This window comes from Muntiacus reevesi, chromosome 12 (assembly GCF_963930625.1).
Source record: "Muntiacus reevesi chromosome 12, mMunRee1.1, whole genome shotgun sequence".
NCBI lineage: Eukaryota > Metazoa > Chordata > Mammalia > Artiodactyla > Cervidae > Muntiacus > Muntiacus reevesi.
Genome location: NC_089260.1, coordinates 76,340,337 through 76,355,278, shown reverse-complemented (window position 1 = coordinate 76,355,278; position 14,942 = coordinate 76,340,337). Strand labels below are relative to the sequence as shown.

The following is a 14,942-nucleotide window of genomic DNA, read 5'->3' as shown; positions in this document are numbered from 1 at the left end:
TCTCTGGGTTCAGTAGGATGAGAGCCACCGGAACCCACCCTACTGATAGGGGTGAAATAGGTGATTAAATAGTTAATCCCACTAGGGGATTGTAAGTAGAAAAATGTGGTGGTGGTTTAGTTGCTAAGTCATGCCCAACTCTTGCAACCCCATGGACTGTAGCCCACAAGGCTCCTCTGTCCATGGGATTCTCCAGGCAAGAAGACTAGAGTGGGTTGGTATTTCCTTCTCCAGGGGATCTTACTGACCCAGGAATCGAATTGGGCCCCCCTGCATTGCAGGCAGATTCTTTACCAACTGAGCTATGAGCAAAGCCCAGAAAAATAAGGGACATCCCTATAAGTTAATGATCACTTGAGAAAGTAGGTTTGCTTAACCACAAAACCAAGCAGGCTTGCTTAACAACAAAACCATGCAACAGAAGGACGAGACCTGCCCCCAGATGATAAAACAATGGCAGCAGGAGACCTGCCCAGTGAGCTCAGTATGTTAATGATTCCTAGGACATGGTCTCTGAACACACAAAAAACAAGAATTTGTGGACCTAGCTTGACCACATAGGGGCAAGAAAACCCCCATGCTCAACCTGGAGGAGGAGCTGATGATGGAAGCATGAAGTCTACTCAAGAGAAAGAAGGTCTTCTCCCCCACCCCACTTCTCCTTTGGTTATAAAACTGTAGCCCACTAAGTTCTTGGGGTATGGCATTTCTTGCCTGCCTCCTCGTAAGCCTCACAAATGTCCTATTCTAATAAATCACTTATCTACCACTTTACTCTCGCTGACTCTCTTTACAGAGACATAAGAGACTGTGGTACTGCAGCTCTGTGGAGTCCCCCTGAAATGACACTGTTGTGGAATCCGGAGTCACAAAACACGCCTCGGAGGTCACTCAAGACAATGGAGTACAGTTTATTATGCCAGCGGGTCCAAGGGGAATCAGTTCCCAACAAGGACCCTGAGGTTTCTGAGCGCCTGTTTTATACCCCCCACTACGTGACTGGTTACATGTTAGCAACGTTTTTGTTGCGTATAATTGAGTTTTACAACAAGTAGGTGCTAGGAGAACAAAGGATTAAGGTTAAAGGGGGGGAATAATGATTATACATCAAGGGGAAATGTCTCCATGGTTAACCTAACAGGCAGCCTGGCCTCAACTACAATCTCCATTTGTCACCTGTAGGGAGGGAAGTCTCCAGGAAAGCTGGTTTTCACTAGCAACAGTTTCCTCACTCTCGGGCAGGGTTCAGGCCCAGGTCACATCCTGTCTTTAAGACGGATGACAGGCTTCAAGATGGAGTCTCTCTTGCTTTCCTCACACGGGTCCCAGCACCACCATATATAGTTTTCACTTCCAGCCTCTGAGCCCCTCTCCTGCCCATCCCCAGCCCAGGCCTGGGGGGGCTCTCCGTGTTCCAAGTCCTGACCCTGGGACCTAGTGTGTGTGTGTGTTAGGGGGTGGAGGGGAGGGGGCCCCAGATGAAAACCGAGCCTGGGGTTGGGCAGAGCTCAGGGCCATTTTCCCAGTGAGAGCTGATCCCTGGCTCAGGTGCCTGCTCCTCTGGCCACCTGTGTCCCCAGTGGCTTCTTCGGCTCCCTATGGGGGCCCGAGGTGGGGTGGGTGGGGGGGGGGCTGTCAGCAGAGGACCTGAGGGTTGAGCGAGAGGCAAACGGGGTGGCCCTGGGGGGATGACCCCTCCAGCCCTCAGGAGGAAGCCAGCTATTAGAAGTGTTACCAGGTCTAGGCTCCCTCTGCTCGCCGCACGACAGGTCAATGAATCCGAGGTGTCGAGGCAAGTAAAATGACTTTACTCGGAAAGCCAGCTGACCGAGAAAATGGCAGGTTAGCACCTTAAGATAGCCATCTTATTGGGGTCTGGGTGCCAGGTTGTTTTATAGATCAGAGGGAAAGAAGCAGGAAGGAACTAAAGTCCAAAGGCGGAGTAGTGAGGGCGAGGCAGCGGGGAAAGGGTCTTCAGTCTCCAAGGGGACAGCCTGCCTTTGGAGGGGCGTGTTAATCTCTGCTATTCACAGATGAGCAGAGCCCCTCCTAGAGCTGAACAAAGGCACTTCCGTTTACGGTTGGCCAGGGGGCAGGGTCCTTCAGGCAAGCCATTAAGTATCATTATAATAACAAAAACAACAAAAAGCAAGTCAAAGAAACAATTTCCAATGTGGAGTCAGAATTGGCTTCCTTCCAGCAACAGAATCAAGATTGCCAGAAGAAATATCAATAACCTCAGATAGGTAGATGACATCACCCTTAAGGCAGAAAGTGAAGGGGAACTAAAGAGCCTCTCGATGACAGTGAAAGAGAAGAGTGAAAAAGCTGGCTTAAAACCCAACATTCAAAAAACAAAGATCAAAACAAAACAAAACAAAACAAAACAAAAAACAAAGATCAAAGCATCTGGTCCCATCACTTCATGGCACATAGATGGGGAAATAATGACAGACATTATTTTCTCAGGCCCCAAAATCACTGCAGATGGCGACTGCAGCCATGAAATTAGAAGATGCTTGCTCCTTGGAAGAAAAGCTGTGACCAACCTAGACAGCATACTAAAAAGCAGAGACATTACTTTGATGGACCTTCGGACTAATCCATGTCCCAGCAGCTCCCACACCTAGAGCACCCCTCACCGGCACTTGGCACCCAGACCTTAAACGCTTTCTTCCCAGGATTTCATTGTGTCACAGATTTCTCCAGGGGCATGTCCTCCCACAGTGCACCCTCTGCTGAGGTTTCTTGTTGTTCAGTCCCTCAGTCGTGTCCGACTCTTTGAGACCCCAAGGACTGCAGCACGCCAGGCTTCCCTGTCCATCACCAACTCCTGGAGCCTGCTCAAACTCATGTACACTGAGTTGGTGATGCCATCCAACCATTTCATCCTCTGTCGTCTCCTTCTCCTCCTGCCTTTGTTGTAGCCACGTGTTCTGGGGAACAAACTCACTCAGAAGGACAATGCAGATAGTGGAGCCCAGTTTACTACACCTGCGGGCCTAAGGCAGAGTCTCCTCTTAGCCAAGGACCCCAACCAGTTTATGTGAAAGCCTTATATATTCTAAGTGTACTTGCTTAAACCCACCTCCCCAAATTCCTTGAAACTAGTCTGGACAAGGTAAAAGACAGTTACGATCGAAGTTAACCCATGATTCATGTGTCACAAGACTAGATAAACAGTGGACATTTGTCAATAGGCCTGTGGTCATAGCCCGATAAACATAATGGAATTTACCACTTTGTTCTGTTGCAGAGATAATTAGCATATTTTTTTAGGCAAGGGAGAGTCCAAGTCCAAGTCCTGAGGCTCTTTTATCTGGGGGGTCTGGTTTCCCATTGGTATGCCATTTCTATAGACACAGGGTGCAAAGTTCAGAGTCCACTGGGAGGGTGACCATGCGTGTAGCCTAATGTTCACAGCCTGGCCTAAGATGGAGTCCAGCTCTGTCTTGTTTCCTCCTTCATTCCCCCCTCTTGATTCTCTTAACTCATATTATGAGCATCATTCATAGGGATATATTGCACCCTGGCTCTCCGACCGCCAATTTGGGAGAATGACATCAACCTTCGCGTTACAAAGTTCATAATACATTGTAAAATTCAGGGTCCACAAAGCAGAACTATCAAGGCAACTATGACAGTGGTAAATATAGTTTTCCACCAATCGCCCTTCACCCAAGATAGGACTGAAGTTCAGAAAGGAATATTTTCATTTGACATTGCTTTTACCTGTTTTTTCATGTCATCTAAAGCAGTCGATACATTGCCAGATAAGTCAGGAATGCATACACAACATTCAACCTTAATTATCACACAGGTCCCTCCTTGAGCAGCTGTAAGTATGTCCAAAGCCATTCTATTTTGAATTACCACTTTTCTCATTTAGATTTGCTCTTCATTTAAGGCTTGGATGGCTTTTGTTCTATCTAGGAGGGCCTATTTTGTGAAATTAGTCAAGGCTTCTACTTTAATCATAATATCTGTTGTCCCTATAGAGGATACGAATAAGGCATCAACATACTCATATCGTTGAAACACAGATCTTGTCCACCTAGCATGTAAATAAGGTAGCTATGCATGTCCATTTCTATAGACACCGGGCACAAAGTTCAGAATCCATTGGGAGGGTGACCATGCATGTAGCCTAATGTTCACAGCCTGGTCTAAGATGGAGTCCAGCTCTGTCTGTTTCCTCCTTCATCTTCAGTCCTTCCAAGCATCAGGGTCTTTTCTGCTGAGGTTATTACCCTTTTATTCAGAGGTCTTAGAAAGTGCCCATGGTCCGGGCTCAGAGAGGGGAGTCCCACTATGCTGTGGCTCAGTCACCAGCCCAGGGGACGGCCTGGAGTGTCCCACCCTGCCTGCCCCAGACCAGGAGAGCCAGGCAGGAGCCAGGGGAACTCCGAAAGCTATAGCAGGGCAAAGTCAGGTCCGGCCATAACTGCTGGGCATCCAGGATCATGAGACAGGCCCAGTGAGACGCCCCAGCTTGAAGGTTGGGCCCTTGGAAGTCACAGGCGAGCAGAATCAGGGCAATGCCGGTGATGCTAATACTGGAGAGGAGGGGGCCCTGAGTCCTCCCTGGCCTGGGCTGTGGGCACCAAACAGGCATCATGGCAGGAGGCCAGACGCTGGGCAGGACCGTCCGCCTCCCTGCGGCCAGCGGGTTCAGGGTTCCCTGGGAGGGGCAGGCGACAGGGCGGGGCCGGACCGGATGGAGCTGAGTTTGGCTGCAGGGAAACGCAGGCATCACACGGGTTCCCGAGCGCTGAGACTGGGGAGTCCCGACTCCCGACCAGAGTGTGCCTGGGCTGGACAGCGCTGCGCCTGGGCAGATGCCAGGGGGAGAGACGGTCCTGAGCAGAGCCCGAGAGATGCCGTCCTTCCCCCTCCTCTCCCCTTCCGCTCCTGGGGCTCCCCTGCCCCTCCCTTCCCTACCTGCCCTCGCTCGGGCTGTGGGAAATGGAAACTCAGAGCCCTGAGCTCCTCCTCCCGCCCCTCCCCCGCCCAGCCCCACTTCCGCTCCTCCCTTCGCTCCTGCAGCCTCCCTCCGTTCCTGCAGCCTCCCTCCGCATCCTCCCTCGGTAGCCTCCCTCCGCTCCTGCGGAGTCTGGGCCTCCTAGCCTCCCCCAACACGGGGGAGGGGCGGCAGGAATGGAGAGAACCATCAGCTGCTCCCAGGAGGTCTCCAAGGGTCACAGTCACCAGGAGGCTTCGAAGCGCTGAGCCCTGCTTTTCATCTCTCGGTGTAGTTGTGGGTAGAGTAATAACAGACTATTATCACCTGCAAAATAGTCCCTGCACAGATATGGAAGCTGGGGTTAGCATGCGCGGGAACAGAGCGTTGGTTACACAGCTGTCCTTCCACTGCCGTCTGCCGCCGGACTCCCAGTGTCCCCTGACTGTGATGGCCACGTCCAGCTGGGCATCTTCCTCTGTTCTGGCCTGTGTTTCAGGACTCAGTCGAGTGTGGGGTCTTCAGTGCAGAAAGAATCCAGCGAGAGGCAGAGGGACAGGAAGGGCAGAGGCTTGTTAGTGTAGGACACTGTGAGGGATACTAGCGGGCAGGCAAGGGGGCCTTGCCATGAAAGCTGGGTGGACTGCATTTTTTATAATGTAGAAGAAGTTGGGAAGGGAAAAAAGACCATCTTATTACTCATTCTTGAGTAGATGTCAAACTTTCCTCATCAGCTCCTTCTCCACGTCTGGCAGAGAAGTCTTCTTGTTGAACTGGGATTGTCCTGGTGCTATGGAAATGTGCAAAAGGGCCAAAAAGGCGGTCGCTATCAACTACAAATTGGCACTAGCCATCTCCCTCTACAAGGGTTAAACCATGTGCTGCTGCAGCTTCTGACCTCCAACACTCCCTGAAGGACTTTAGGGTGGAGGTCAAGAATGAGGCATTCTATACCCTCAGGAAACTGCCATCTTCAGTAAGATGTTTTCAGGAGCTGATATTATCAACCCAATTCTTGCATCTTCTCATATCTGGAAAAGCACTAAATTCCATCATGGTGACATCTGCTTCTCATGACTAGTGAAACCTGCAAAAATATGTGCTTGATTGCAGGAACTCCCCTTCACCAAAATCACATTATATATTGATCTTTCCCCACCTGCCTCTTTGGAGCAGTTTCTCAGAGCTATCTGAGGTGCTGTCTCCTGGGCTGCAGTCCTCATTTTGCCCCAAATAAAACATCACTTGAAACTGTCACATTGTGCATTTTTTAAAAGTCGATTTAACAGGATGTGAGTCTCATTCCACCATTGTTTGGGGACATGTCTTGTGCTTCTGCTACGTGGTTTGTTGCTAAGCAAGCCTGCTTGGTTTTGTTGCTAAGCAAGCCTGCTTTCTTGAGTGATCATTAACTTACAGAGGTCTCCCATACTTTTTTCCTTACTTATGCTCCCTTACTGCAAGTAACTGTTTAATCACCTACTTCGTTTCTTCACTCTGTCCCTGTCACCAGCACTGCCCAGCCCTGCTGGTCTTAAAACAGGAGGGAAGTAGGCAGGGCACAAGCTTTAAAAGGATGACGTAGCTCAAAGTGAAAGTGTTAGTCGCTCAGTCGTGTCTGACTCTTTGGGACCCTATGGACTGTAGCCCACCAGACTCCTCTGCCCATGGGATTCTCCAGGCAAGAATGCTGGAGTGGGTTGCCATACCCTTCTCCAGGGGATCTTCCCAACCCAGGGATAGAACCTGAGTCTCTTACATCTCCTGCATTGGCAAGTGGGTTCTTTACCACTAGTGGCACCTGGGGAGCCCTACAAAACTCAAAGACATATTATTATGTATTTCCCTTGAGGAGGAACTAGGACCCTGCTTTATGTTATCATTGCACTCTTGTTTGACTGCTTTTCCTCTGTCCCAGCATTCCTTTGTCCCCTGAAGATCACTGATTACTGACCGTGTTCAAGGGCAAGCGCTGTGACCAGGCTTAGATCACAAAATGGCTTTTCTTATGTCAAGAAAGCCATTCCTGACTCTTTCTCCAGGGACTCCCTAACCTATCTGCTTACACAGTTTCAGTCTTTTTCCAGGACTTTACTCAGGACTCTAGCCTGGGAGATGGGTTCTCAGTAGCTCTGAGGAAATGTCTTGAAAAGGTAGGGAGGAACTAGGATCTACCTGAATCCCTCTGATTGGGAAACACAGATCGTCAAGTGTTCCTGTTCAGTCGCTCAGTCATGTCCAACTCTTTGCGACCCATGGACTGCAGCCCCCCAGGCTCCTCTGTCCATCGGATTCTCCAGGCAAAAACACTGGAGTGGGCTGCCATTTCCTTTTGAAAAATATACCTACTAGCAGGCTGCTAATTACAGAAAGGCCCCTCACCCACAACAGGCATTGAGATAACAGTGGCACCAGGTGAGTCATCCAGGGCCATTAAATGATTGATATGAATCTTGAAGAAAGGCAGATTTCCATACAAATATATAGTTTCATTAACATAGATTACGAGAACATTTGTATGAGTAAAACATACTGGTTTGTTGAGTCATTATCATTCTGAGTCTTAGGTGGAAAGTGACTTGAAGAGAGTCTAGGGGAAATACATAATTTATTTAAGGAATAAATAAGGAAAACATTTAAGGAAATGTTAAATACTTAAGGAAAACATTTCCATAAGAAAAATGCATTGGTTAGCTCAAGGTTTGATAAAAGTTAAGTTCAGGTGGAACCAGGTATCATCATGGCAACAGAGAAATTAAAAAGAAACCTCCTTTTAATTTTGTATAGAGAAGGGAAAAAAATCTCACACTTGTAGTTTGTTTCCTTCTGCTGCTTTAGAGAGAGATAAAAATGCCTGACTGCTGCTGCTGCTGAGTCGCTTCAGTCGTGTCCGACTCTGTGTGACCCCATAGACAGCAGCCCACCAGGCTCCCCCGTCCCTGGGATTCTCTAGGCAGGAACACTGGAGTGGGTTGCCATTTCCTTCTCCAGTGCATGAAAGTGAAAAGTGAAAGTGAAGTCGCTCACTTGTGTCCGGTCTTAGCGACCCCATGGACTGCAGCCTACCAAGCTCCTCCATCCATGGGATTTTCCAGGCAAGAGCACTGGAGTGGGGTGCCATTGCCTTCTCCAAAAGCGTCTGACACTTGCGGCCCATCTCCTCTGGGCCCCTAGCCTTCCTGCCTGTGACCTCACATCTGTCCTTCAGTGTGTCCTGGAGCGTGCTCAAACTCGTGTCCAGTGACTCGGTGCTGCCATCCAACCATCTCGTCCTGTCCTCTGTCACCCCCTTCTCCTGCCCTCAATCTTTCCCAGCATCAGGGTCTTTCCCAAAGAGTCGGCTCTTCACATCAGGTAGATTACAGCTAATCACAAAAGACAGACATCTCATGGTAATGATTTTAGTGCTTTCTATGTATGGCAAGATGCAAGAATTGGGGGTCATTGAAATTTTTCCTTAGACCCACATCTTTGCTACCTAGAGTGCACATCCAAAACACAGACGGCGTCCTCCTGTGCTCCCCATTGGATGGCTGCAACGGGCTGCAATTTAACCCTTGTGGAGCAGGACTGGTGGGGAGCAGCATTCTGGCTTTGCTTTTTTTTTTTTTGCACCGCATAGCATGTGAAATCTTGGTTCCCCGACCAGGGATCAAACCCGTGCCCCTTGCAATGGATGTGCAGTCTCAACCACTGGACCACCAGGGAAGTCCTTGAACTTTCTGCTTTCAGGACTCAGGACTCCAGGGGTAACCAGAATTCCTGGGAGACATTCTGATTTCTTCTCCTTTAATTGCTTCTTGTTTTGGTTTTTAATGCTGGTCTAACCCACTCAAATGACCCACTCAAATCTCAACATTTTTACCACCCTGGAGTCTCAACCAGACTGCTGTAATGTGCTTCTAGATCCTTCCCCAATACATAGGCTGGGCCTGGATCTCCTCCCCCTCCTCATCCTGCTGGACCACCCTGATTTCCCAGGGCAGACTCCTCCTCTTATCCCTCCTTGGAGCTCTATCATTGCCTTGGTGCCCAACCTCAAGTGTTGGCTGGAGTCTTCCTTGGTGGCAATGATGAGGACACTGCATTCGTGGTGTCACAGGGCTCATCTGTGCTGAGCTGCTCACCGCCCCTGTGACCAGGGCCCAGGACATGGGCCAGAGCCTGAACCCCGCAGTGACCACTGCCTTGCCCTGCTTCACAGTGATCCTTGGACTCTGGACTCAAGCACATGGGAGCTTCTGGTCAGCCTGGGCCAAGCTGTGCTGCGCTCACTCCCGCCACCCTGCAGTCCTGGATCCGCTGCTCCTGGGCCACCAGCCTAATCAAAAGAATCCCCTTGGCTTAGAACTCAGGCCCCACAGCAGACGCTAGGGGTCCATGGTTGGCCGAAGACCACAGTGGGGCTTGCCGGGGAGTAGGCATGAGCAGGGAGGGCTGCTGCTCAGGGAGAAGCACCTCAGCCCTTCTCCAGGGGAGTCCCTCTCACATGCCCTTAAGACAGGGGCCTTGTTCCCCCACACTCGGCTCCTGCGCGCCCCCTCCCCCCCATCCATGCTGTGTGTCCTTTGCAGCCCGACTGGCCCAGGTAGCCCTACCCAAGTCCCAGAATGTGCCGGGTGGTCTCCTCCCTTCCAATCCCATCCCTCCTTCTGTAGGGTCCTGCCTCCCGTCTAGAATTGGGCTGACCACCTCCCTTGCCCCGCCCCAGTCTCCCTGTCCACTCCAGTCCTGTCCTGAGGATCAAATGATCCCACCCAGTTGAGGGCAGTTAGCTGTGAACTTGGGTGACCCCTCTCCCCCAGGGCCTCCGAGTGGGCTTCAGGGTAGGGGCCCATCACAGGGAACTGTCAGACTCCTCTACACCTGAGGCTCTGGATCTCTGCTGCCCCCACTACTAGGACCCCGACGGGAGGGGTGGTCTCAAGCTGAGGGCCACACCAGAGCCGTAAAGGGTGGAAATGTGTTTATTTGAGGCAATGAAGCAGCAGGAGTGTGGGGTGGAGGGAGGGGGTGGGCGGCTGTGGGATCTGGGGTGGGAGCAGATTCCTGGGTTGGTAGCCTAGACCTGGGAACAGGGGAAGCCCTGTCTCCCCAAAGGGCCACCCTCTAAGTGAGTGAAATGACAAGAACATGTGCAGAAATACCAGGGACTGGGGCTCTGTGCTGGCACTTAGGGTTCCAGACACACTTCTGACCCCCATCTCTCCCCCAAACACACTCACACATGCCCAGCTGGGCGCATGGACCACACACCTGTCCACACAGCACATCTTCTGCACTTGGGGGCAGGGAGGGCCTGGGATTAGGAGCCCCTCCCAGCGTGTCCCTGGGATTCGGTTCTGACTCCTGGACGCTCAGGCTCCGTTCCCAGGTTCCCCCGGCAAGGCTGATCTGGAGGTAAGGGGAGCTGGCAGGTGTGGGTACAGGGGGCCAGGCCTGCCTGTGGGGACCCAGGGCCAAGAAGGTGGGACTAGCAGGGTGAGGAGTCAGAGGCGGCGGCTTTGAGGTTCTTTTGGGTCTGGGCTTTCCTTCCTTCCTGAGCTTTGGGAGCCTGGGCCGGGCAGTCAGGGTCCAGCCCGCAGCAGAGCTGCCAGCAGGCTGAGCAGAAGCCCCAGGCCCAGCACGGGGGTGCTGGCGCGCGGCATGCCGTCCGCCGCGCTGATGTTGCACAGAAAGCTCTGGCAGCAGGACGTTCCCATGGACGCCACGCCGAAGCTGATGCTCGTGGTGCCGCAGATCGGGGAGCAGAACTTGTTCAGGGAGTAGCCCAAGTCCACCACGTTCGCTGTGCCACGGGAAAGGAGGCTGTGAGTGGAGGAGGGTGGGGGGGCTGGGGGAGCCTGGCCACCCCGCACCCGCACTCACCCAGGCCGGCGGAGGTAGACATCGTCACGCAGTAACTGTCGGTGTCGGAGCAGATGGTTGGCTTCAGGCAGTACCAGTTGCTCTTCTGATTCTGGCAGGTGAAGCACATCAGGCAGTGGGCTGCAGGAGGGACGTGTGGTCTCAGGCCAGGGGGTCTTCCGGTGACCCCTCCCAGCCCCGACCCAGAGGCTCGAGGGCACCCCCTCTTGTGCAGGCACTGATGGGGTCCCTATGGCACACGGGACCCAGGCTGGAGACCTGGAAGAACAAGGACACCAGACCCTGGCCCTGGAGGGGTTCCAGTGATGTCCAAGTGTCGGGGCAGGCCTGAGGCCTCCAGGGAAGGTGGGGGCAGGAGTGACGCCTCATGGGCGGCGGGGAGGCAGTGAGGGGCACCGGTGACACGGCCACGGCTGGCTTGGAGGCCTGGGGCCCGGGGCACCTCACCTCGCTCCACGCCCAGGAGGGCAGCCAGCAGCAACGGCAGGAAGACCTTCATTCTGGAGGGACAGGCGTCTGGCTGGGCTCTCAGGAAGCTGAAGTCAGCCCTGCTCCAAAGAGACGGTGTGCTGGGGGGCGGGCCTTGCTTCTTCCAACAGGGTCAGAGTCGTTGGCCCTGGGGGACAGTTGGCGACCCCACTTTGTAGATGGGGGGCGGGAGGTGCCAGAAGCAAGGCCAGAGAGCAGACGGGTCTTTCTGCTCCATTCCGAACCCACCCCTCACTCAGCATAGGCTCCTGGCTGAGACCCTTCCTCAAGTCTGTGGCACTTGCTGCTGGGGAGGCGGGGATAGAGGTCAGACAAGGGAAGTCATTAGGGTTTTCAGAATCTCCCAGAAAGGGAGGCAATGGGAGAGGGCCCTGCCTGTGGTCCTGGCAGTGTGGGTGAGACAGGCTAGGACCTGGGGTCCTCTACCAGAGTGCTTGCACCTGGACAAACGTCCCAGTGAGCAACACAATACAAAGAAACTACAAGTGACTAAAAATCACAATGCCTATGCACCCCTTGGGCAAAAGAATACAAGAAGCCACAAACAAACTACATTTTTGAGGTGCTGGGAGCACAAGCAGGGTGGTGTTCAGGATCCCCCCACAGCACCAAGCAGGGGGACAGACCACCTAAACGATGCCTCCTGCCTCCCCCACAGACCCGCCCCTGTTGTCACTCCGTTTCAGGACGGAAGCAGCTCCTCTCGGGGAGCGGGTGAGGGCACCTACTTCTTGTTTTTGCTTCCTTGTGCTGCAGTTTCAGCACCTATAAAGACTTGTTTGGAATTCTCGTCTGGCCTCTTATCAGTTTCTCGAGTTCAAGGGCCCTGGAGGGATGGTGGCTGGTAATATTAGCTGACCGGCATCCAGAACTTTCCATGGGGCCAGTGCCATGCCTACCATGGAGTCTGAGAGCTGGGCTGGGGGCACAGGGCTTATCTAGCTGAGCATCCCCTGGGCAGCTTCTGTGCTGGGGGCGCCAGTACAGGGCTCTCCCATTTGTCCAGGGGCAGCACTGAAGACAAGGACTGCAGAAGCATCTGCTGCTCTTGGTGGCTGGGGTGGGGGTGGGGCAGGGTGCTCAGGGGGACCCAGCAGTGTGCCACCAGTCACCCCAGTGGGAACAGGTCCAGGCTCAGGCGGATGAGGGCAAGCCCCTGGGGGCTGTCCTGTTCCAGGACACTCCTTTGGGCAAAGATCCTTAGCAGGGGGTGGAGAAAGCTCTCTGAATGAGACCAGCTGGGGTTCTGGACTTCTGTTTCAGGCATGGTGTGGGAGGAGCAGTCTGGTGCTTTCTGCAGGGGAGAGCTGTGGGTGGGGGAGGGCACTAGTTCCTAGGCACTGGGAGGAAGGAGAATGCCAAGGAGAGGACAGATTTTGGGAGGGGCTGGCGGAGACCCCGAGAATGGGCTTCAGGTCTGTCTTGCCCAAGGGCTGACGTCCTGGGGCGCAGAGAAGGAGCCGCAGATGTCCAAGAACAGCGCCAAGCCCCCCTGGGGCCTGTGCCCGGATCCAGGCAGTTCAGGGAGGAAGAAGTCTCGGTCTCCTCCTCCATAAAGTGAGAATCCCGCGGGAGGCGCTCCGAGCGGTCCAGAAGGAAGCTCTGGTGCCCACAGCCGCCGGCCCCGGCTGGCACGGCCAGCATCACCACTGACTGCTGCCAGGTTCCCCCTCCCCCCAAGCGGGCTGAGTCCAGGCACTGGACACTAACGTATCCACACTAGTGGGGTCACGCGGAAAGGAGCCCTGAGAGGAGCCAGTGAGTTTGGGGGTGGGGTTCGGCCAATCGCGGACTGTGTACTTGTCTGCCAGGCGCACGGACCGGGCTGACCTCTGGCGAAGCCTGGCACTCAGTGACTCTGCGCCGGCAAGAGAGGTAGGAGATGGTACTGGGGCCCCAGGGAAGGAAGGGCGGCCCAGCGCAGGGAGTGGGCTCCTAGGCATCTCCAGTGCTTGCATAATTTATGCCAAACAAGGTGCTTTCACCTCTTCCCGTGGCGGGCTCCTGTCCCCGTGGTCACCCTCCAGGGCAGTTAACTCTCTCTTTCCTGCCAGCCGCCAAGATCCCAGCCTTCCCAAGTCTGGAAGGCTGCCTCTCCCCAGTTCTCACGTGAGGGGTCGTGGGGGAACCTAGAGTTGGGCGATGGGCCCCCGGCGCCTGCGCAACCCTGGACTACCCAGCCCGCTGCAGTCTCCATGCGCTCCCGCCCTCGTCCGTCGGAAATATTGGGGAGGGCCGGGCAGCGGGGGGGCCAGGCGGGCAGGCGAGCCCTGGGGCCCGGCCGCTTGCAACCCCGACCCCCAGCCTCCCTCCCGCAGGCTCCTCCTGCCTGCCCAGGGTCTCACTCGCCCGCTCCCTCCCCGCGCTGGGGAGGGCCCCATACCCGCGCCCCGGGCCGCCGGGCCGGCCGGGCCCTGACTTACCGCCGGCGGACGCAGGTACCCGGCCTGGCGGCGTAGCAGCCCAAACTGCCCCGTAGCGGGAGCCCGCCGCAGCCCGCAGTCCCGGCGGGAGAGGCGGTGCTCGAGCGCGGGGGGCGCGGCTTGGCGCCCAGGCCCCGCCCGCCGGCCCCTCTCCCCAGCGCAGCGCCAGCTGCCGAGGTTCAGTCTGGTCCCGGGGGCGGGGACGGGGGCGTCGCGCGCACCCGCGGCAGCCGGGGCAGGGGTGGGGGAGGCCCACAGGTGGCCTGACACTTTTCCGGTGGAGCACAGGGGAGGGGAGACGGCCGAGGAGGCAGAGGCGGCGGTGCCCAGAACCCCTTTTTCAAAGTGGAGTGCGGGCGGCCAAGAGGCTGAGAGGAGGCCTTTCCCGCGCCGGCCGTCAGCCGTCCCATGGTGGGGGGAGGTGACAGGATGAGGACCCAGGGGTGGAGGAGGGGGTTTCGGGGCAGTGGTTATGGACCACAGTGCGGACCGGCTGGAGATCTCGGCCGCACCGGTGTCTAAACCCTCCGCCCAGGAGGACACGTGAGCCTCCTGGGTGCTCCACTGCAGCCGGCTGGGGTGGGCTGGGTCCCAAAGCCAGCCGGACCTGACCCTCCCAGAGGAGCCTAGAGGCCCCGGACCATCCTTAATGAAGCGGGCTTTCCTGGGTTTGGCGTCAGTGCCTTTCTGGTGTTCTGTCTCAGGTGCCATTAACTGCCTGTGCTTCAACAGCCGTTCACAGAGCATCCACGGTGTGCAGCTCTGGCCTGGCCCGACGCCTCCCGGGCCTGTGAGCCAGGCCAGCTTCTGTAGTTGCCCCGGCCCTGCCCCTGCTTCTCCTGGGGGCGGGGAGGCGGGGGGCGGATGGAGACCCGCGCACCGCCTGCCTGCCTGCGCTGGGGCTGCAGGTGGAGCGCCCCCAGTAGTCACACTTCTTACTTTCATAGCACATTTCCTGTTGGAGCTGTTTTTTTGGTTTTTTTTTTTGTCACCTGACCTTTTCTCACACCCTTTCTGGGTGACATTTATGGTGACGGGGGTGGGGGGTGGGGGTAGGGCACAGGAGAAGTGGCTTCTTAACCACACACCCGCGGAGAGAGGTGGCAAGAGGGAGGGGCTGAGGCAGGATGGCAGGGTGGTCAGGATGGGGCAGGGTGGGAAGAGGGACCCTGTAAGAGGCGCCCAGTCCTGTGGGCATGGTG

At 55.1% G+C, this 14,942-nt stretch overlaps 2 protein-coding genes across 2 annotated transcripts in view; both read right to left on the bottom strand.

Annotated features, from left to right (window-relative positions):
* GLI4 (GLI family zinc finger 4) overlaps positions 1 to 14,942 on the bottom strand; it is a 413,072-nt gene that overhangs the window by 112,863 nt on the left and 285,267 nt on the right. The gene's annotated exons all lie outside the window — the stretch shown is intronic.
* On the bottom strand, positions 9,939 to 13,894 carry LY6E (lymphocyte antigen 6 family member E). Its single transcript, XM_065902958.1, has 4 exons — positions 13,741 to 13,894; positions 11,276 to 11,376; positions 10,829 to 10,948; positions 9,939 to 10,748 (listed from the first exon to the last, which is right to left on the bottom strand). The coding sequence occupies exons 2-4, from the start codon at positions 11,325 to 11,327 to the stop codon at positions 10,528 to 10,530; spliced, it is 393 nt and encodes a 130-aa protein (XP_065759030.1). The 5' UTR covers positions 11,328 to 11,376; positions 13,741 to 13,894; the 3' UTR covers positions 9,939 to 10,527.